The sequence below is a fragment of the Gadus macrocephalus genome, chromosome 21 (genome assembly GCF_031168955.1).
Source record: "Gadus macrocephalus chromosome 21, ASM3116895v1".
Lineage (NCBI taxonomy): Eukaryota > Metazoa > Chordata > Actinopteri > Gadiformes > Gadidae > Gadus > Gadus macrocephalus.
In genome coordinates this window covers 9424512-9446849 of record NC_082402.1, presented here as the reverse complement: position 1 = coordinate 9446849, position 22338 = coordinate 9424512, and the positions used below count along the sequence as shown (strand labels likewise).

Sequence of the window (22338 nt, the reverse complement as noted above, 5' to 3'; positions counted from 1 at the left end):
TCTTTAGTATTTTTGACTATGTGTAGATATGGGTGTATCTTTACCAAAGATGTGCTTCGAGATAATACTTTTAGTATTTATTGACTGACTTAACATCAGGATGCATAACTTGTAGGTTATGTACTGGATGTGACATTGAAACGGTTTAATAGTTGTTATTCCTGATTGTTCATACTCGTCAATGCCATCTAGTCTGAATTGCTTCATTTTGAAAGAATGAAAAGCTGTGACAAAAACATCAACTGGCTTTGAGGTATTTGAAAAGAATGCTCTCCCACCCTGTGCCGTTTGAAATGGGTCCGGATCATGGACTCCTGCATTCCTGTAGCTTCTCGTAACTTTAGCTATATAAATTAGAAGGTCGCCCAATAATCGACAGAAAATTTCCATTTTATTCCTAGAAAGTCTTTGAAAGTAAATCTTTAAAAAACCAACACTAAATGTTTCCTTGAGGCAATTTAACTCGGAGGGATTCGCCAAATGCTCTTAACATGCTTCAACATCAAGAGAGATCATACAATGTATTAGTAACTGCCACAACGCATTCCTAATAGAATGCAAATAGATCGAAGGCATTCTGAAAAAAATCAAGCACTTTCATGTTCAACGTGTATAACCAAAGAGAAGCTTACGGAGGATTTTGCACTGTTTATTAATAAAATTTCTAAGATCATACTAAAATAAGTTATACATCTGGCCGTCAAATTACACATTTCCTCGCACCGTTTTTTCTAAAACGCCCTGCCCCACATTTTCTTAACTATTTCCACAGGAAATGACATGAAGACAAAAAAAGTTTCCCCTCTTAAAAAACCCTATTTGCTAAAACAAAAAGTTCAGTCATTGAATAGAAATATTATTGCACAATAAGCATTCTTACATGTAGCAATCCTCTTCCATAATCATACAATTTCCCGCAACACGATTGATTTGATATTGAAATGCAAATATGTTTTTAATGATATAATTTTTTTCAATGCAGTTTTTTTTCCTCTACATAATTAAATGAAATGATGAAGTAGGAAAATAAATCAGAAATACAGACAGCATCCTTGATTATAGTGGTCAATGTGGGTATTCTTCTTGCTGTCTGTCGGTAGGCAATGGGTTTGGTCGTCAAGGCTCGGCCATACTGGTCATGGAGTTCACAGGGTCCTGGGGGGCCGTGTCTCGCCGACCCTGTCCAGGGCCGGCCGCCGCCACGGCGGAGGTGGGCCGGTGGGCGTCTGGCGGGGGCGCGTGCGCGTAGCCGTCTCCGTGTGGTGGTTGGTGAGGCGGGACGCCTCCTGGAGCAGGTGGGTAGGCCTGTCCGGGAGGGTACCCGGGTCCGGGTGGTCCTGGTGGTCCCGAGTACCGCATGTCAGGGGAGAAGGGGGGCTGCGGTCCCATTGGTCCGCGGAGGCCTGGTGTGGGGATGGACCCAACGGTTTGATTCAGTGGGGGGATTCAAAGCTCAAAAGGACAAACTGCTGCATGCATGCACGGCAAGTGAGACCTACTGGTACTATTTCAGCTCATTGTGAACACGATTGTAATAAGAAAACGAGCAAACCACCGGCGGAATACTGTTGGATATTTAATAACCAATATCTTACTTCCGCTCAAAAACGAAGACTTTCAAACTAGATGAGCTGCAGCGGTATGCTGCGTTCAATCTCACGGTACATTTTGCTGTGCGGACGCTGCTGGCGGGCGGTCAGTACTATAAAACAAGTCGAACTTGGAGGGGGAAGAAGCTCCCCCTAGATCACAACAAGCAAATGTTAGCCAGCTAACTCTTAATATCAACAGCAATGAAACCTTGGCAGACCATAATACAAGGAAAGCACGTGCTTCCAACAAAAACAACATCTACCCGACCAACACTAAACCGGAGCCGACCAAGAGCCCTGTGACCGATGAGTCGACCTATGAGGGCTCAGCCCTAGAGCCTAGTCCCGCCCTCCGGCCCCCTTTACCGTGTGGTCCGTAATGTGGTGGCGGCAGCTGAGGCCGCATGTGGGGCGGCGGCGGGCCCCTGGGCTCCGGCCGGGGGTTGAAGGCGTGTCCGTTGGGCGGGCGGGGGCCGTACTCCCCTCCCATGTACCCCGGCGGCGGGGGGCCACCGTTGGCCCCCGGTGGCGGCGGCCGGAAGTGGAGAGGGGGAGGGGGCGGCCCGCGGGGGCCCATCATCCCGGGGAGCGGGGGGTACATGGGGCCGAGCGGCGGGGGCCGGTACAGGCCCGGCGGGGGGGGGCCGCCGCGCGGGCCCGGGGGCAGGAGGGGGCCGTCGTAGTGCGCGTCGTGGGGGGACCCCCGGGACGGGTTGGAGGGCGGGGAGTCCATGATGGCGGAGGAGGAGAAGGAGCCGGGGCCCTGGGGGACACAGAGCTGGGGTCAGTGTGTGTGTGTGTGTGGGGGGGGTCTTGTAAGGCTGTGATGTTAAGTCACACGGGATGAGTCAAGACAGAGCCCAGAGGAAGTAGCAGCAGTAGTAGTGTGTGAGCCCAGGGTTACCCACTCAGTACCAGTAGTCATACACCAGAATCCAGAGCAAAAATCAAGCCTCAAAACCACGCACACACACGCACAACAAGCACCTTCGCTCTGCCACATAACTGCAGTACATTGAGGTTACATTCCTGCAATGCTGTGAGAACCACAAAAAGAAATGACAAATCCAGCCCACTGATTAAAAGAAGCGGAAACACTCGATCTCCTTCCCAAAGTCAGCTGGAGCAAAAAAAAAACCAGAGCGAGCTTTATTCAGTGTTAGGTCGTCTTCACACCTGGTCTTCTGCTTCCTTCATACTCACTGGCTCTGGTCCCTCATCGCAGGCCTCAGCCAGGGGCTCAGAATCGACAGTCTGCTTTCAGACATACATGGGCGGGCATGAATTCAGGGCCCAGCAAGTGCATTACAGATGGCACAGGGGTCACGGATGGATAAATAATAACGGGTCGGTTCCAGAGAGCCAGAGTGAAGGCGCTTACCGAGTCGTCCCTGGTGGCCGGAGACGAGGTCCGGGGGCCCGACATGTCTGAAAGAGTCCAATGAATGACAATAAATAAACCACATTCGAAAGTTTAAATTAAAAAAAAACGTTCCAGTCCCTCTATCAAGAATGACTCCTGCAAACTGACGCACCCATTCGAGGGGCGTGTTTGTTGTCGTGGTAACGGCCCTGCGGGTCAGACGGAGGCCGGGGACCTGGGAGAAGAACCAGGAAGACAACATGGGATTAGATACATGGACCCATAGACGGCAGGAAGGCAGTTAAGGAGATGCAACCCCCTGTATTGTGTCTACTTGCACTGAGAGGACAGTGCAACAATCAATACCAATGTTTGAATGCCGCGCACGAGCACCAAAGACATTACACAGCAGCACCGTTACCCTCCCCGAACGAAACGGGCCCGATTCTACGAGTCCAATGAAACAACAAAGAAGGGCTCAGGGCTGGGACTGACCGTAGCGATCGATCCTCCGGTCCCCCAGTGGGGCGGAAGGGGCCCGCCGGGGGTCCTCCATCCTGGTAGGGGGGGACGGGGCCCCGCCGCTGACGGGAGAGGGCCCGTAGGAGTCCCCTGCTGCTGCCGTTCAATGAGAAACACACAAGGGGAAGAGCAGCGGGCAAATTACGGCCTTTTGTTCAGAAGGCTCGTTTTAGCTTGTGCAAAGGAAACAACGGGGGTACAGTCGAGTGTGATGCCGGAATAGACCAGTCCATACAGAGTCAAATTTACCCCAAAAATAAATGAATGTTTCCCTTTGGTCAGAGCAATCAGGAGTTCAATTTAAAGCACACAGTTAACAGAAGGGGAACGTCCACTTTTGTCTGGAGATGACGCAGGCGGTGTGTGCTGTGGCTCCACCGCCCTGCCACCCGGGTTCCTATTCCACAGGGAGAAGTGACGGGGGGGCTTTACCTGGGCGGGCTCCGACGTGTCCCGGGTTGGGCTGGAACAGGTGGGCGCGGTACTCGTTGAGCTGGGACGACAGCAGACCCAGCCTGGTAGGAGGTAAGAAGGAACACCGTGACACGTGGCAGATTGGAACGAATGCTATTCAAACGCAGATAACGGCGCAGAGGTTTATCGAGCAGACCGTCGGACCAAAGCGCACGCGCGGATACGACACTCACTTGTCCCGCAGCCTCGACGTCTCAATCTTCTCCTGGTTCACCGCGCGCTCAGCCGTCCGCGCGCTCATCTGGACGCGAGAGGAACAGACGGCATCGTAAAGGGTCATTGAAGTAGATTCACACAAAACAAATCCTCTTGAAAATAAAAATAGAATCCCATCAAAATAAAAGCAGAACAGGACATCCTATTCCAACGTACCCAATTTGAATGAGTCTTATTCTCCTGCTCTTTAATCTGTCAGAAAGACAAGAAGACAACAGAAAACAACGGCGGTCACGACCAACACAGACTCGGGAGCACAGCGACCAGCGCGGCGGCGGAGTGGGTGGACGGCGGCGTACCTGTTCCTTGTAGGCCACCTCGGCCTTCTTCATCTGATCCTCCATCTCGCCGATGCGCTGCCGCAGCAGCTTCACCTGGGACTCCGCCTCCAGGGTCTTGCCGCCGACCGTGGACAGCAGGGTCTCCTTGTTGCGCCGCTCCATCTCCTCTTTGGTCAGCTTCCTGGGCAGGACGCGGGCGAACGTGAACGGACACATTGAGCCGCGTGGGTTTATGGACGAGGGACGGGCTGACACCGACTGCGGCGGCTGCGTGCCTCAGAGGATGTGTGTTTGAGGTGGCAGGGATGAGGGCCGACGATGGCGATTATATGTCCTGACAGTGCACGAGTTGGAACACAGCACAAGCAGTAGACAGCTACGCGTCGAGCTATGCTATGATTGTGTGGTATAGAACACCTCCAACATGATCAAAGCATCAGATCGCATGACCAAAGGGGAAGGAAAGGGTCCAAGGCCTTTCATTCGACCATAAGGGGAATAAGTGACACAAGGGTAGGGAGGTGTTGACGAAGGTGACTTACTGCTGCAAAGCATTCTGCTTCTGCTGGTACATCTCGGTCAAGATCTCATTCTTCTGCTCGAGGATCTTGTACTGATTTTCAATGTGGCTCTTCTCGCTCTTTATGGTGGCGATGGAGTGCTCCAGCTCCTGGTGTTGCTCTGCAGGGAAGAACAGCAGGCGCCAGTCAATTATAATGTTTGAACCCCAACCACTTCAGGAATAGTCCTGTACACAGCATTACCATCAACTCTTTGTGGAATATCCCTAGTATTTGAAAGAAGTTAACCGTACCACACACCCACCCACCCACCCACCCACACATTGTGGTAGAGAATTGCCCTGAACTCAATACAGTTTAAAATGCGATGGCATACCTTCAAGCACCTTCCTAGTCTTTTCCTCATTGAGGAATTTGGCCATGAAACCGTTCCGCTCCTCTTCAACCACAAACAGAGTGGTCTGGACCTGCAGAAAGCAGACATAAGCCCTTAGACACAACTTAAAGATAAATAACTAACTAACTTAAAAGTTGATGAGTGGCATTTTGAATATAATTGAGAATTCAATATAGTTAATTCAATCATTTGATATTCTTTGACAAGTACGATTATTATTATTGCAGTACATTATTTTGTTATTTCTCAGCCTCGTCGAGGAGCGAATCAAACCCATAAGGAAAAAACATTCTTAATCCAAGTCAATAGTTAAGGTACTTTACCAGTGAAACGTCCGTCATCTGCTTGATCCTGTTTTTTATCATCGTTTTCTTATCTGTCAACAAGATGGGGAAATTAAAGTCAACATTCCAATAGGTTCAAACACCAGCTCTCAGAACGTGAAGGCCTGTACGCACACACCGAACATGGCTCACCGTTAGGTAGCTCGCCGTTGGCTAGTACTTGTGTGTCCCCTTTTTGGCAATCAAAAGCATCCAGGTCACCCAGAAGATTAGACAGTACCTGATGGAATAAAACACAAAGATGTAGACCTACTTCGACGCACACACATGATAAGGCAAGGTGAAGATGAATGTGATCATTAAAACCAAGGGTCAAGGGTGTAGCAACATGGACAGTGTTCAGGGCGGACCTCCACATTGTGATCTTTGAGGGTGACCAAGTCTTCAAGCTCCTTCTGGGACTTTTGGTAGAGCTTGATCCGCTTGTTCAGGTCCTCGTGTTTTTCCTCCCAGCCTTTCATGGATGCCTTGAGCTGTAGGAAACATCAAGTCAAACTAAGTTATTCTTGGAAAAATGAATGAATCTAAATCAATTGCAGAATTGCAGCCCCACAGACATCAAGTTTAATTTCCTCTTACCTCATTGTTTTGTTCCTTCAGCACTGCATAATCCCTCTCTAGACATTTCTGCTGGACTCTTCGTGCATTCTCGTGCAGCTTGGCCTCATCCAGGAACACGGTGGCCTGTGGGGAGACACAGCAGGCCGGTCATTTAAAGCACCATCTAAACACGGGCCGATATTAGTGAGGGTGAACGGCACACACCTGCTCGAAGGCTTGCTTGCTCTTCTTCCGGCTGAGCTGCAGCTGCTCGTTGGCCTTCATCAACTGTTCGATCTGTTACATGAAAACAGCAGCACAGGGCTATTAAGGCAAGGAGAGGGGGAGGGGTGGGGACAAACCAATGAGAATTCACACTTAATAAAAAGGTAGGAGAGGAGACGTACTCTGGCGTTGTCCCTCTGATTGTTCGCCTTCTGCTCTTCAAGAAGCGCAGAGTGGGATCGGACTTCCTCTTCGAATCGCTTAGTTTGTTTTTCTGACTTTCCCAGTTTCCGCTGGAAGCAGAAAAAGCCATGTTCATCATCATCAAGATCACATCACCCGTTTTTCTTAATTTAAAGCCACATTAAGAAGACTATATTAGGCTGCTCAATACAGAAAAAGTTCAACAACAGTCTTGGTAGGTTACCATCAAATCGATATCTATAGATAACATATGTAGCTCACCTCTAGCTCCTTATTCTTTCTCTGGGCATGACAAGCGCTTTCTTCAGATTGTTTCTTTTTTTCGTGTAAATCCTGAATCTGTGAACAGAGGCATTTCAAAGAGAGGGATCAACGTGTTGTTCTAATGATCCCAATGAGAGAATATAAATATAGGTCATATTATAGGTCATTGATTCACCTGGATACCGGACTTACCATTTGCTGGAGCTCTGACACCTTTAAAACCGCGTCTTCTTTTCCTTTTTTGAGCGATGTTATTTGGTCTTTAAGCCACTTGTCAGTCACTTTACAGAACACAAAGAAAAACACTCAGAACACATGATTGATGTAATCATCTTTTCAGATCATTCAGATAAGTCAATTTAATGTTAGGACTTACCAAGATACTCCTTCTTTTTGACCTTTTAAAAGGGATACATTCAAAGATTACGAGTTGATAAAATCTTAGAATAATCGTAAAAAAAAAGAAAAGAAAGTAACCAATTTAAACTGAATAAATATTCTAGCTGAAATAGCTGAAATGTATAATCCCTAACATTCCCAAGAATGTTTCATGCAAAAGAAACACACCATTTTAAACTTCTATGAGAGTTCAGAAATGTGTGTGTGTTAATAATGCTAGTGTCACAATGCTTACAGCCAGAATGGTATTCCATATGAAGACAACGATGGTGAAGACCCCCACCAGGGCCGTGACGATAACGGCTTGCCAAGGACAGCCCAGCAGGGTCTCCCCCGGCCGCCATTCTTCTGGCAGAAGGGAGATCACCTGGGTATACACACAGGCAAACACATGCAGACATGGGCTCAGGAACACAATGTTGGCAGAGAAGATGGAGCGGTGCATGGGACTTTATCAAGATCACACACTAGTATTACCATAGCCTCCGACACATGGACTGTTTTAAGAGTGACCCGGTCCAGGACTTGTTAAATGTGTATCCAATATCATTAATTATTTACAACCTCAGGCAGTATCAATCCCTTTCAGATGGAAACCTTATGAACGACTCAGAAAACAACCTGATCATATATGTATGATTTAACCAACGATTTACATGCAACAATAGTGACAGAATACATCCTTTTCACATCAAAGACAATGGTACGCCGCCACTACGCTGCTCACAGTGGGATATTGCAAATGGTTAATGAAACATTAAATAAGAATCAAAAGCTGGCAGCTAGTCAAGCCTTTAAAAAAGGGCAATCGAAGCATCATACTGGAATGCAATGAGCTCTGGCCAGCAGCACGGCCAGATAAACCTTTGAGCCAAGCATGATGTCGATAGATCAAACATTCCAGATTGAGAAATAATCATAGATTAGGGCCTATATTTTACGAATACATTGTGTTGCCTGGATTATAGTCAAATGCATGGTTACATTGTAAAAGAGCGTTTTGCCCTATTTGCACAACAATCTCAAGTTTTACCGTTTGGAAATTGTTCATTTGTTCAATTAAAAGGCCAACACTACTATAGCACAGGGCTCAGATATCGTTATCTTGTCAGGGTAATCGTTTGTCATTTAATATTTTGGAACGAGACCGACTAAATGTTGTCTACTTACATGCTGTAGCTCCTTTATGAAAAACAGGTATAGTTGATCTAATTTGATCACAGGGCGGGATAAATCACTCTCCATGTTTTATGGCATTAACCCAGAAAACACTCCCGGACTGAGGCAACGCGCGCTATCTGTCAGCAGGCAGCTACCACGAGCCTCCTACCGCCCTACTTTGAAGCAATGTATCGTTAAACCCAAAGACCATTAACCTCAGCCACCACCTGCAGGGTTGTATACATGGTCAACGTCATGAAGACTAATTGATCCCGATATTTTGATGTCGGCGGTGTTCGTAAAGCGGTCCACGAAACCCCATCCGCGGTGAAACAGAAAACAGAGCTGACCAGCTGATTAAGCTAACACGGTAAGTAAAAAAAAAACGGACAGAAAACGCTACTTTCGCTTTGAATGTATAGGAAGACGCAAATTGAGGACAGGGACACTGCTCTAGGGCCACACAGCGATTTAACAACGCTACTTCAAACGTCGGATTATTTGAACCATAACCACTTAAACTACATATGCTGTGCTAGTCGGATAACAGCCGGTTGTGAGTTGAACTTCAGCCCTACGCTACCCAACACGTCAACAGAGGGGGAGGACAGGCAGTGCACCTTGCTGCCATTGCCTCCAGAAACGCCGTGCTAGAGACCCCTAGTGGGCCAACTGAGCACATGTTCCGAGTATCATTCTGTTTGATAAAACATGCAAATCTGCTTTTGGAGGTGTACAACTGTAAATCCTGGGCTGAACCTCAATAACTGTAGAATAACACATCATTAACACATACCGGAAGTATAATAAAAACCGAAGATGTTTGATTTGTCTTTAAAATATCCTACATTAAAAAGTAAAAGGTCTGATTTCACCAAAATAATATCGAGGGACATTTAGTAAGACAATAGCTTACATATAAATTAAACCATATTCCCACTGTGCAAACCAATATGATTTAAGGTTGACCTGTCCAATGGTCATCGAGAGTATCTTTACATGGTTCTATAAGGGTCTATATTCAAGCTTTTCTTCAAACTCACCACGATCACCCAATGGGTCACACTTGTCTTCATCATGGAAAGAAGACAACCACTGTAAAACAGTCCACTTGAGAATAAACCCATTTTTTCTTCTTCTTCTTCATGTAAATCCCCCACTGGCGTCACTGTGTCCAGAGAACCTGAATGTTAAAAATAATAAACACCAGTTAAAATAAATTTCAAGCCATGGATTATCACTGTTTCTGACACTGTGTAGGCCTTCAGAAGCTAATGCAATGTCCTTAAATGTAGGAAAAAGGCAAACATAAATGTTGAACTCTTCTTACTTGGGAGATAGACTTGCATAATGATAAGGCTATGGTAAGGGGGTATCATTTGTATATGCAGGGGGCCAAGTTAAACCACCTGAGCTTAAGCAAGAAGATACAACTCTATTTTAAGACGGCAATCGAGAAGCTTTTGACTCACAGTCAAGACGCCCTCTCGTGTTTCCCCTGTGTAAACTGAACTGTGTGTGCAAGGAGTGTTCAACCAACACCGACCGACGGATCAACAAGCTGCCCACCTGAGGAGCTCTCCATCTCCATGCCGATTCCCAGGTCAAAGGGCTTCTCCAGGACAGCTGGTGGGATCTTCTGCATGTCTTCCGCCCCACCGTAACTGGGTTGATTGTCTTCGTTCCTGTTGAAGTGTCCCCCGTCTGCCCCCACACTGAGGTCAGCGCCCTGGTGGGCCTCGTCCAACGCCCCCTGCTCTGCATCGCTCTCTGGCTGCTTCTCCGTCACGTCGGGGACCACAACGCTGCCATTGTTCTCCTCGGTGGGACCGTCGTCTTGCTCGGCCCGGACAACGGGTGGGGGGATCTCTGCTTGGACCTCTGGGTTGTGTGATGTGTAGTCAGCTTGGGAAACAATGTAAATCAAGGAAAATATATTGTGATAGATTTGGTCAGGAATGCGATACACATCTCCATGCTAAAGTGTTCGATACACCTGGATGCTATAGTTTTGGATGAGCTACTTCACAGAGAAACGGCATTCAAATTGAGGTTATCATATTATAAGCTGAAGTGGGTTCAGCGATGCAAAAGTTACATGGTATTTTGGTTTGCTGTTCTGTTTCAAACCAAGATATGGCTAAAACGTAAAATAAGAATCACATGAAACACTTAAGGGGATAATAAAAACACACCTTGGCGAGGCACTGGTTCTCCATTAGCCGTCAGAGGTGTGCTGTCGCTGGCTGCAGAGTACTTCTGCCGCAGTTTGAACACGAGCTCCTGAAACTCGTCCAGCAGTTGAGCCTCCTCGTCGAACAGGACCCCCTCCTTGTGCTCGCCGTCATACTGCTTCGGGTCCCTGCTGTCCAGCATCTTCTCGATCTCGTCCAGGATGACGTTCTCCGAGGCCTCCAGGATGGCGTCCAGAGACTTCTCGATGTCCTCGGCGGGGGAAATGTCGTTGAGGCGCGCCGCCTGCAGCTCCAGGTCGAGGTCGGCGAACAGGGCCTCGGCCTTGAGGAGGTCACTGAGGCTGAGGAACTTCCGCATGCGCTTCATGTCCTCGTCCTTGAAATGGGCACGCATGAGGGTCAGCCTCAGCACATCGTCGCCGTATTCCGGCTCCGGTGTCATGGACGCGTCGCTTCCTGTCGGGGGTTCGTACGTTTCTTCGCTGGGCTTGGAGTTTGAAAGGGCGTTTTCGTCTTCAAGTAATTCACCCCGTTCCGTCTCCTCCTCCTGCATATCATATTCTTTTGATGGCAGCTCCTCGTCTGTGTGTAGGTCCTCGTTAATCTCAGTTTCTTGAGTTGCATTGTTTTCCAGCTCTTTTCCAGAGTTTTCCGAATCCTGCCTCAATAAGCTGTCATTCCCGTCAGGCGTATCTGTGTCGTTCTCATTGTCCATTACATACCCCGCTTCACGGCGGGTCAATGTTTCCTCTTCTTTTAAATCTCCGGTTCCATCCCCAGCATGCACTGACATGTCCTTGGCCTGCCCTGCATCAACATCATCCTCATCATCATAAGTGTCTTCATCGCCCTCCTCTTCGTTGTTGTCTTCACCCAGATCAGGATTTCCTGACACCTTGGGCTCGTTGGGTGCCTCAGCGTCCAACAGGTGAGATGAAGGTTCGGCAGGGAGATCTCTTGTGTTGGGATCTTCTGCGGTGGAGAACTCCTGTGGATTCTCTTGCGTCGCCTGCTCGTCAGCGGGCTCAAGCTCCTGCTCGGTTGGGTGCTCGACTGCACCGTGTTTTTCTTCATCGCTTCTTTGGTGATTAAACACCAGAGGCACAGCTTCATGGTCTATGTCTTCTGTGTCCGCCTCCAAAAATATGAGAGTATCTTCGTCAGCTTGATCGTCGTATGGTGGCTCTTTGGCGGGTGGCGCGTTGATGTCTACACCGTCCTGGGCTGGACGTTTTTCTGGGGTAATTTCTTCTCGTTTGTCCAGGACGTCTTCTGAAGTCGAAACCTCTGCCGTCCTTCTACCGCCACTGACGATTGCAAAAACAGTGTCGCCAAGTGAAGACCAGCTGTTTTTAGTCCTGGGTATGTCCTCATCATCGTCATCATCTTCTTCCTCCTCATCTTCATCATTATTATTTACAGCTTTTTGGGTTTCACTGGGACCCTCATTAGGATGGCCACTTCCAGGAACACGTGGCCTAATCATCTCATTCTCCACATCTTTGATTGGCTCTTCACTCTTTGCCTCAACAGAGATGACATCACTGGCAAACTCCTCCTCATCATCATCGTCATTATCATCTGCGGTATCTTCGTCTGGTGTTTTGGATGTCATTCTTAACTCTGGGACACTCTTTGTCAATAGGGAGGCAGATCCAACTGCAGCCTCAGGATCTTTTTCAGGGACTGGTTTAACCATGGTCTCATCATGAGGGCTAGCCCTGCCAGCCTCCTCATTATCACTGGCAACGGTGGATGTAGGTCCACCTGCAGTAGAATGATCCTCTGGAGGGACTGGGTCAACCGTGAGATCATCCGTGTCTCCCCCATCGGTTTCACGTTGGTCCGATTCAGCGTTTTCCAGAGTGGAATCTCCAGCAGTTGGTGGTTCATGAGCAGTAGAGTGGTTCTCATGAGCAGCTGAGAGGTCTGTGTGGGTCTGGGTCACATCAGATGCAGCCCCTGGCTCCTGCTCTTCAGCTTCTTGTCTGGCCGGCTCTGTTGTCCCTGCAGGCAGAGAGTCTGCACTTGGCTCCTCTGGGAACACATCTGTGTTATGAGAGGCATCATGACCATCACCATCATCTTCCTCATCATCACCATCGCCGTCATAAATATCATCATTGTCCATAGACACAATTTCAGATGGCCTATCCGTTGATTCTGATGGTATTTCTGCACCGTCTGCAGTTTCAGTCAGGTCGACTGTGTCCTCGTTGTCACCATCCTTCTTTGTGGAATAGTGGCCTAACAATGAATCTATATCATAGTCATCATGACCATTAAATCCTGTGTCGAAGCAGACAAAATCTGTTTCCTGAAAGAAATAAGAAAAGTACAATTATTCATTAGCATTCTTTAAGTTGTTTTTTATTTTCTGCTCCAAGACGGTTACAGAACGAAGAAACGACACAAATTAAAATATTTGCATTCCAGCCAAATAACAGAATGGCAAAGCCCTAGATGCATCATGCAAATGTTAGATTTCATACCTCTGTTGGAAGTACTATTTCAGTTTCGGTATATACATAGTTAACTTCAATTAGGTGCTCTGGGAAGTAGCCAAATTGACGCCCAACCTATTGACAAATAAGGAAAAATCATGTTAATGGTTATGACCAAACACACCTACTACAATGTTTACACAGTAAGGGTTCGATATTAACAACAATTTACTTACACTTCCGGCCCACATGTCTGTTCTCTTGCCACCTAATTTGTAGTACACATAAACATTTTCAGATTTCTTGGCGGACAGGAATCGACAATCCGGTCCTGAGAAATCATCAATCATCTTCCCCCGAACAAGGAGCACTGTAAGGACACAAAAGCGAAAAATTACAAACAAGTCTTAAGGGTACGTACAATAAATATTATGTCCAGACACCGGAAGGTGTATTAGAATTGCTACATTAAATGTTCTTTAATAATGTATATTGTAAACATCATGATTGTGTTGTTGGTGCTAGGATAATATGTTGTTGGTGAAGGTAACTGTTAGTGATCGTCAGGTTTGTCATTGCCTTTTTATTGATGTTGTTGCAATTGCTCCAACTAAGTCATTTTGTGTATGGGAATTAACATTATAGACAAATATTACATTCATTATTTAATAATTCCTCAGTGCTTTGGCGTTTCACTATCACTTCTCAATACTTTTGGACCGAAGCAACCCCTCCATACTTTTGAAACGAGGCAACCCCATAAATATATTAATTACATAAGTACAGATTGTCTTGCTTAAATTGGTTGTTTGCTCACGTATGGCATTGCAATGAACATGAGAAACACTGATGTCAACATCAGCGTACGTGCGCTAATGCCGGTGGGTAGCTTATTAGCTGCTAGCCTTGGCTAATACCAACAACCGTAGCAAGCCAGGCCAGGACTGCCAGGCAAACAGCCAACACACGGGCCGCCTGAACGTGTACTTTGAGGGATGTTATCTTGCTCCCCGTCTCAATGTGCAGCAGATAAACATCGTAGTTGCAACTTTATGGGGGGATTCAGTTCGCAATTATCGACTCGCAACAGGTCAAAGATAAGACGCAGTTTACAGCTAGCTGAAATCAATGTGAGCGGATGGAGGCATACCAAAAGTCACAGTGAGGCAACAACAAACAAGAACTTACTACTGCACTCCTTGTCTGCACATATTTTGAGGTCGGAAAATCTTCTATCCAAAGCGGTAATTGATCCAAAATAAAATATGAGTAATAACACGCATTTTTTGTAGAAGAGCGCAGCTGCCATGGTGGCAGTGTATTGACCGGGTGCCGCCTGGTCTCTCCTCTCCTCTGAGGAACCAGAGGCCGACACGTCAGCAGATCCGGCTGCGGGGTATTCCTCTACTACTCCATAAGACTCCGATTCGATTCGAAGAAGTTTCTAGTACAAACTTAGGGTCAACCAACCCACTCAGACGTGGACACAGACGTATAACAAAAAAAATCCTGATCTTCTGAATACAAAAAATAAAAAAGGGAAACATTAAAAAATCTTCTACCGCTTTAAAGCATTTATCTGAAGTGCTGGAATTCCACAGCGATGAACAACAGCACACCGTTGTATTTGAATACACTTTGAATGCGTAACGATATTAAATAAATAGATGCATCATCCACGATTAAAAATAGAAGTATGCAGATTAGTGGGTAGTCATTAGATGTAGGGAATAAGCTGTGCTTATAAATGCTATATGACTACACCAGGCCACTATATCCATGAACTGTTACTATCATTATTGTAATTATGATGTTGAAGATGATGCTGATAGTGGTTATTATCGGTAGTAGCTCTAGTATTTCCTTAAAGCAGTCCTGATAATCATCTTCGTAACAGTAGTAGCCTGTTTTACTTGTTGTTTGATGTAGTATGTAATTTATCAGCTGCATCTTCTTAATCATAGTAGTAGAGGTATAGTCCGTCGACAAGAGATAACCGGAATAAGGTTGGTCTTTGACCTAAGTAGCTCAATTAAATGTTTATATAATAATTCACATATTCATGTCACATCAGCTGTGTTTTGACAGAGGAGTTTGGATATGGAGTGTTTGGGTGAATTGGGTGAAGGACTAAGGTTTCCTCACCATCCAAATTGCAGTTCAAAAGGTACGTTTCAAGAAGTGGATTGAACCCTAGGGTTAACCCCTATGCTTTCATAATACAGCTATGCTAAGGCCAACCAATGAATGAAACCCCAATAGTTATGTTACACAGGCTATGGGTTGAACGTATAGAGGGCAGTATAGGTAGTAATTCGATACAGAGGAAGAAGAGTGTATCGCCCCGCCCTTGGCCCCGCCCCTTTCCCTACTCTTACTTCCGGGTTGCAGCCCAGTAAACATGCTGGGTGATGCGTTCCTGCAGTGTGTACATGGCGATATCAGAATTGGAAACTAAAGTAGCCAACTGATGTAAATGTGATTTCTCATTTATGCGTCAATCTTAATAACACATTTCATTTTAACGGACTACAATTTAAAGACGTTTACTATTCGAGGTATGTCAGGACTTCAATACATTGTTATGTTGGTAACACATTTTTATGGTGAGACGTTTTGTTGCTATTAGTTCTTTAAATTAGCGATAACCTTAACCCCAGATTAACATGTAGCCTTATATTATACATATAGCCTTATATAATGAGACTTCATTTACGTTTATGCTTTGTTATTATCACATTTTAAAGTGAAGGCTAATTAAGCTTCCTGTCTCTTTCTATACCTTTTTATAGGATTCTGATCTAAACGAAGACGATGGCCGACCTAGAAATGCAGCCAATAACAGATGATACCTCGGATGGAGATAGGAACACGGTCTTGAACTATCCAAATGGATCAAATGATAAATCAAAGCTGCCTTTGGCTGATTCCCCATTTTATGGTAAGCTGTTATTTTCTCCATTCGTCAGTTAACCTTAATATTACATCCGTATCGGTGTCCTGGCCCAACCAGGCTCATTCAATCTGGCCCCCTAAGCATTCCCCTCTATAATTGGCTGACTCATTAATTCCCTCACTCTCCACCTCAAGCTGGTGTGTGGTGAGCGTTCTGGTGCAGAGTGGCTGCCGTGCATCACCCAAGTGGGTGCTACACACTGGTGGTGGTTAGTGAGGTCCCCCCTTCACTGTAAAGCGTCTTTCAGTGTCTAGAAAAGCGCTATATAAATTCAATCCATTATTATTATTATGAACATGTTTGGAGTTATTTCAACATAATTGTGTGCATTGTCTCCGTAGACCATCGCATTGAAAGTGGGTTTCATCAGAGCACAAGGACCTGCTGTCTGAAAGTTAGAAACGCCATGCTGCACAATGATTGGCACAAGGCAGGCCAGTACATGGCCAGTTACTTTCAAGCAATAGAGGACACAAACGTGTCTGTTGCCCAGCAGCACATAGAGGTAGGTAACCTTTTCATTAGAATGAACTTGTTAAGTGACTGTTAAAAGTGACTTATTTTAACAGAGTTCGACTCTTTCAGATCATTTGGAAAACAGGAACAGACATTCTCCACCATCTTCCGAATGTAACGATGGAGAACTACAACGACTTCTATGAACAAATGAAGCTCTTGGGACTCAATAATTACCTCTTGGTAAGTAACCTAAAATCTGCCCTTTGGTAGCCTTGTCATTGCAACCATTGCTATTGTTCAAACTGCATTAGAAACATCAAGTGTCTGAAGAATAACAAATATTCAAATCCACCCACCACCCAAAAAAACCTGGAAAAGCAATAGTGCAGGTTTTCATTGCCCACGACTTTGATACATATATTAGTATGGCATTTAAATGTAAATTTTGAATTTATGCTTATTTATAAGATTTGTAACTTGTGTGTGTGTCGGTATGTACCTGTAGGTTAGCCTGGAGCACAGTTTTCACCTGATGGTAAACGGGCAGCTTGAAAAGGCCAGGCATCAGCTGTCGATGGCTGAGACCTGGAGGCACGGCAGGCTGTCTGAGAGCCAGTCTCAGAGGGTCAAACTGGTGCAGGCCTACCGCAGCCTACTGGACTACTTCACCTGGTGCGACAAGAGGGAAAACTTCTCCACAGCGGCAGGTAAGAAGAACGTACGGAAAGGGCAAGCAGAACCGCGAAAGACCTTGCGAAACGGGCTCTGGAGGGCACCTTACCACTGTAGATATCCAGATTTTATTAGTAAAACGGGTAAACGTATAGGAGGGCTATGGTTTGATTGGTTTGGTATCGGATGGCACTGAATGAACACGCTTGACCGCCGTTCCTGGGGCAGGCTTCTTATGATTGGATGGGGAAATGTTATACATTATGCCCTTAAACGTTGCACAGACCCCTTTCCACAGGTTGTCATCATGAGTACAAAAATGAAACATATTAAATTGATCAATGTTGAAATATGATGTAAAAATGTAATATTAGGCAAAGGAAAACTTTGTTTTTTCAATTTCAGTCTGACACAGTGCCACGGTATAGCTGATATAGTCAACAACTTTATAGAAATGTTTAATAATCCAACACAATACCTCTAGAAAAAAGTATTTCATTGCCTGAAAGTAATGATCAAGCCAATGGTTGCACACATTTGAAAATGCATCAATTTTAGGACACGTGACTAAACCTCTTGCCCTTTTGACTAGATATATTTCAAGAATATTCGATTTTGACAGCTTGGGTATCCAATAATTACAAGGCTCTATGGGTTTTCCAAACCCTCTATCCACACCGGCTGTTGTGATTTAATATGATGTTCAAGGCGGTGTGCATGGAATCTGTGTAAGATGAATTGAGGGTCACATATTGTAATGGCCATCAGTAAGAGCTTGTGTGTTCAAGTTTGAATGATATGGTCCTCCTCCCTCCAGCTTTAAGTACTGATGAAATGGCCGCGCTGGACATGGAGACCGTCTACAAGAAGTCCACTGTGAACTTGAAGGAGATTTTGAAGAACCCAGGTGTATGGGATCCCTTCATACTTTGCTACATCGAGGTAAGCCTAGCCCTTCCCTGCTCCGATGGAACGCATGCGTCCAATGTAAAACAGACTTTGTGCGGACCAATGACTCTTAATTAATGAAATTATTCTACTGCAATAGAATCTCTTTTGTCATAGCATTTTGTCTAATAAACGTTTAACAAACGATTCTAACATTTGAGCATTCATTTTGTATGTCTCCGGGTTCTCATGGCAGATGCTGGAGCACTACCAGCAGCACGATGAGATTTCCAAGATTCTGGAGGACTACGCCTACGACGAGTCCTTCCCTCCCAACCCCAACGCACACGTCTACCTGTACCGCCACCTGAAGAAGACCGGCGCTCCGGAGAAGAAGCTGAGGCGTGTTTTGAAGGTAGAATCAATTGTTTTTTTTAAATATCTTATTTATTATTTATCTGTTCGTTGTGAAAGCGTCGTATGGACGCCATCACCACCAGACACCACAGAGTTTCTAAAAGCAGGTTTGATGTCTTTTTAGTTTCACCTGCTGTCTTCCTAATTAATTAATACAGCTGAATTCACTGGTGATCAGCAGGAACTTGAACCAGCGTAACGAAAGCTTTCCCCCTTCTCAAATTGGATGGAAAACTGCCCAATCTGGCAGTTTTCCTTATGTTCAGCTTAAAGTTGTTAACTTCTAGAGCAACATGCAGAAACAACTTGGCCAGTATCTGTCTCATTAATCTGCACCAAACTAACTTTCAACTGGTTAGCGAGTGCATGTCACCTTTGTATAATCCAATCAAATCCATCAGCAGCCTTTTGTCCCTCCCCTATTACTATAACCTTTTATTTTCACGTGTATCCACCTCATTTTCCCTATGAATTATTTCTGAAAAGGGTCATGTTAATAACAATGCTGTTTTTACATAAACTAACCCAGTTTTGCCCAATGCTTGCATATGTGATGGTCTGAACAGGACTATTAATAGTGAATACTTCTAATGATATACGTGTATCTGTTACCATCATAGGTTCTGCATGACCTGGTCCCAAGCCACGAGCTGATGCCCGAGTATTTTACTCTCCTACTCCGGTCAGGTAAAGACAACAAACCTGCATTAGCAAACAGAGTCTCCTTATACTTCCGGCTCGCGGCCCCGGGACAAGATCTCAAGCATGCGCAGAAAGCAAAATCCAATTCCAATCGAATTGACCGTATACATGCATTCTTAATGCGACCATCAATCGAATAATCTAGGGGTCTTAATCCGACTATGAGAAACTCGATTCGATTTTAGTCCGACTAAGGTCTATAGATGCATTTTAATAATCCAATCATAGTCGTACTAAGCCAATTACTCGATTTTCTTGAGTGTCATGTAAACACATGACATGTTGTGGCTATTTGTATGATTATAGTGAAAAATCCTCAAATAGACAGTGTATTTAAGTTAAAGGCATTTTGTGACTTGCTATGTTGCTATCTGCTTTCACCAGAAAAAGAGGAGGACCTTCGAAAGGCGTTAGACGTGTCTTTACTTATGCTTGACTACGCCTGCTGGAAGATCAACTTGGCCGCATGGACGAGTTTGAAGGCCGCCATCATCAAACTGAAACAACAGTACGTATGAGGAATGTGATCATATTACCTGGACCTCAAAGGGGATTCAAACCCCATCGCCACTTCATAGGTTAAACACTGATGCTACAGTGACCCTTTGCACAGAGGCCACGTCATTAGGCTATGAGAGGTAGGACTAACACAGGGGACACTCATACCACTCCTACCACTCATTAGTAGTCTGCTCCTTTAATGTACTAGGACACGGGTATAAGACTTACCTTTGCTAGTTTAGTCTACTACCTGTGCGCTGGTACATAAAAGTAGCGCACCAATAATTAATGCGAAGCTCAACGCGTGTGTGTTTCCGACTATGAGACCTATGTGAAAGTGAGGTTTTAAATAAATATCTGACTCTGATCTAATTCTCTGATATGGTTACCTGGTATCTGTTGACAAGCATTGAAGTGTCACATTTATTCTCTGCTTATTGAAACTGAAACTAGGTTGACCCGCGAGTGGGCAGCCCTGACCCTGAATAATAAAACACAACGTGAAAGTCTTTCTTAAAGCTGGTTCAGGGGATTGGTTCTCCCTAACTGAAGACCATCCCCGGTGTATATGGGTTTTTTACCTTGATACTGCTCTCTCCATCGGTAGTAAGTAACGCTATTGAAGCCCAGAGAACGGGCGTATGGTAACGAGCGCTGGCTAAGCCCACCTATGATCCACGCAGGAACGTGGACAACTGGAAGGATGTAGTTGGTGACAGCATGGCGTCGAGGCGGGACTGGTGGCCGGCCTTTCACTTCACACACTTCCACGCCAAGGAGGACCTGACCACGGACCAGGCACTGCTGAAGGTCAAAGCCTGGGTGTGCAGGCTCCTGTTCCCAGGTAGTGTGTGTGTGTGTGTGTGTGTGTGTGTGTGTGTGTGTGTGTGTGTGTGTGTGTGTGTGTGTGTGTGTGTGTGTGTGTGTGTGTGTGTGTGTGTGTGTGTGTGTGTGTGTGTGTGTGTGTGTGTGTGTGTGTCATGATCACCAATGGACCAAAATATCTGCAATAACCAAACCAAATGTGGCGGAACCGTGACACAATAAAGCAAATGTCTGATTTTTGTCACAAAAAAAATATACACAGTCCAATTCAATACTGTATTTTTTTTTTCTTATTTTTTTTTCAACAGACAAGGTCTACATCGTTGAATGGCTATCCCTGAAAAAAACCCTACCCCAGAAAGAGCCCCTACCCCAGAAACAGCCCCTACCCCAGATGGAGCCCCTACACCTGGAAAAGACCCTACCCCTGAAAAAGACCCTACCACTGATAGAAACACTACCCCTGAAAAAAAAACGACAAACCTCCAAAGCGATCCCTTAGATTAAAGGAATACTTCACCCATTCAGAACCGGCGTTCTATCATTATAAAATCGCTATTGTAATATATATAAAAAGATTTTTTTCCCCTCAGTCTAACCCAGTCTTCCCCCTTGGCCCAGCTCTCCTGATCTAATTTTCTCCCGAGATGACGTCCAATGACGCGTTTGACGTCATCTCGGGAGAACTTAGCCTGTTAGAAGGGCGGAGGACTACAAACCACTGGTTCCGCAAATTTGTGAGCCCACCAATAAAGAATGAGGGGGGGGGCGGGAGCTCGCATACGAGATGTAAACACAATGTCCGCCATGTTTCTTCACCGCTTAGCTAGAGAACAAATTTGCAATGTGAAATAGCCAAAGTGGATTTTGAAAACCTATGTTTGGATTCGGGCATTCAGGGCTATTAGTACGAGCCAGAATACAGCCAGGAAGAATTGACACAAATAGAGGAGTAGGCTGCTGCGGCTGCAGCTGAACAAGCCTTGCCTGTTGCCGAGGACGAGGACGAGGACCCGGAGCGCGCCGGTTTGCTCTGTTCGCCTATAGACACTAACACAGAGTCCCTGTGCTGCAGCGAGGTTCAGCGATGCCAGTTTCTTCTAGAATAAATGGCTGAATCTGGCGAGGACAGGGCCATGTGTGTATCCTCTCACCCAGGCTTTACGCCTCATCTGAACAGTTGGGTATTTGATACATATTTCCGGACCCAGAAGGTGAACTGGAAACGCCAGCCAAAGCTCGCCAGGAGAAACAGACGTCTTAGCACAGAGTGAGTGTTTGTTTTTTTACTAACACATTGGCTACAATAGTTTTGAGTCCCGGGGAACGTGACAATGTAGTTATCCCGAAAATAGCCAATCTTATTGGCAGAGCATAGGCTACGTTACATTAGCTTGAAGTCTGTGTAATGCTGCTACTCAAGGCATAATTAGGTTAGTGCTGCATGCAGCGCTCAACTATTGTTAGGCGAGTGCTGCAGGCAGCGCTCGCCGATCCGAACCTGAGCTGTTTAGAGTGTTATCCTCCGATACTTATCAATGCACCATCAAGACACAGAATAAAGTCATCACAATGGTTATACTTGACTTTATAATTCGCATGAAATAGAGATAAGAGTCTTCCAACAGAGGACATCAACCGGACTTGACCGGTCTCCAGGGGGTTAGCTCACAGCTCTCTCCACTTCCCACTGAGATATGTAATTTAATTATGTCTGAGGTTACATATGACAGTGCAATAGACATGATAGCATTACGTTTAAAATTAAAGATATTG

General features: G+C 45.6%; 2 protein-coding genes across 8 annotated transcripts; one reads left to right on the top strand and one right to left on the bottom strand.

Annotated features, from left to right (window-relative positions):
• Positions 1-633: 633 nt before the first annotated feature.
• mia3 (MIA SH3 domain ER export factor 3) lies at positions 634-14673 on the bottom strand. Of its 4 annotated transcripts, XM_060042068.1 has the most exons (29): positions 14331-14673; positions 13379-13512; positions 13191-13277; positions 12727-13015; positions 10699-12681; positions 10073-10408; positions 9547-9686; positions 7578-7709; positions 7320-7341; positions 7136-7224; positions 6941-7018; positions 6658-6768; positions 6476-6547; positions 6290-6394; positions 6061-6183; positions 5843-5930; positions 5690-5742; positions 5346-5436; positions 4991-5129; positions 4467-4629; positions 4324-4359; positions 4125-4192; positions 3910-3992; positions 3451-3573; positions 3128-3190; positions 2974-3020; positions 2769-2846; positions 1959-2355; positions 634-1403 (listed from the first exon to the last, which is right to left on the bottom strand). In XM_060042068.1, the coding sequence occupies exons 1-29, from the start codon at positions 14449-14451 to the stop codon at positions 1117-1119; spliced, it is 5538 nt and encodes a 1845-aa protein (XP_059898051.1). In that variant the 5' UTR covers positions 14452-14673; the 3' UTR covers positions 634-1116. The 4 variants fall into 4 exon arrangements, with proteins under 4 accessions (XP_059898051.1, XP_059898049.1, XP_059898050.1 ...); XM_060042066.1 differs by having other exon boundaries at positions 10699-13015; XM_060042067.1 differs by having other exon boundaries at positions 3451-3570; positions 10699-13015; positions 14331-14672.
• On the top strand, positions 13429-21685 carry taf1a (TATA box binding protein (TBP)-associated factor, RNA polymerase I, A). Of its 4 annotated transcripts, XM_060042072.1 has the most exons (12): positions 13432-13555; positions 15217-15309; positions 15935-16083; positions 16440-16603; positions 16684-16797; positions 17063-17264; positions 18047-18171; positions 18374-18532; positions 19155-19221; positions 19621-19744; positions 20421-20584; positions 20871-21685. In XM_060042072.1, the coding sequence occupies exons 3-12, from the start codon at positions 15957-15959 to the stop codon at positions 21062-21064; spliced, it is 1440 nt and encodes a 479-aa protein (XP_059898055.1). In that variant the 5' UTR covers positions 13432-13555; positions 15217-15309; positions 15935-15956; the 3' UTR covers positions 21065-21685. The 4 variants fall into 4 exon arrangements, with proteins under 4 accessions (XP_059898056.1, XP_059898055.1, XP_059898054.1 ...); XM_060042073.1 differs by lacking the exon at positions 15217-15309 and having other exon boundaries at positions 13429-13555; XM_060042071.1 differs by lacking the exons at positions 13432-13555; positions 15217-15309 and adding an exon at positions 15507-15748.
• The last annotated feature ends 653 nt before the right edge of the window (positions 21686-22338 follow it).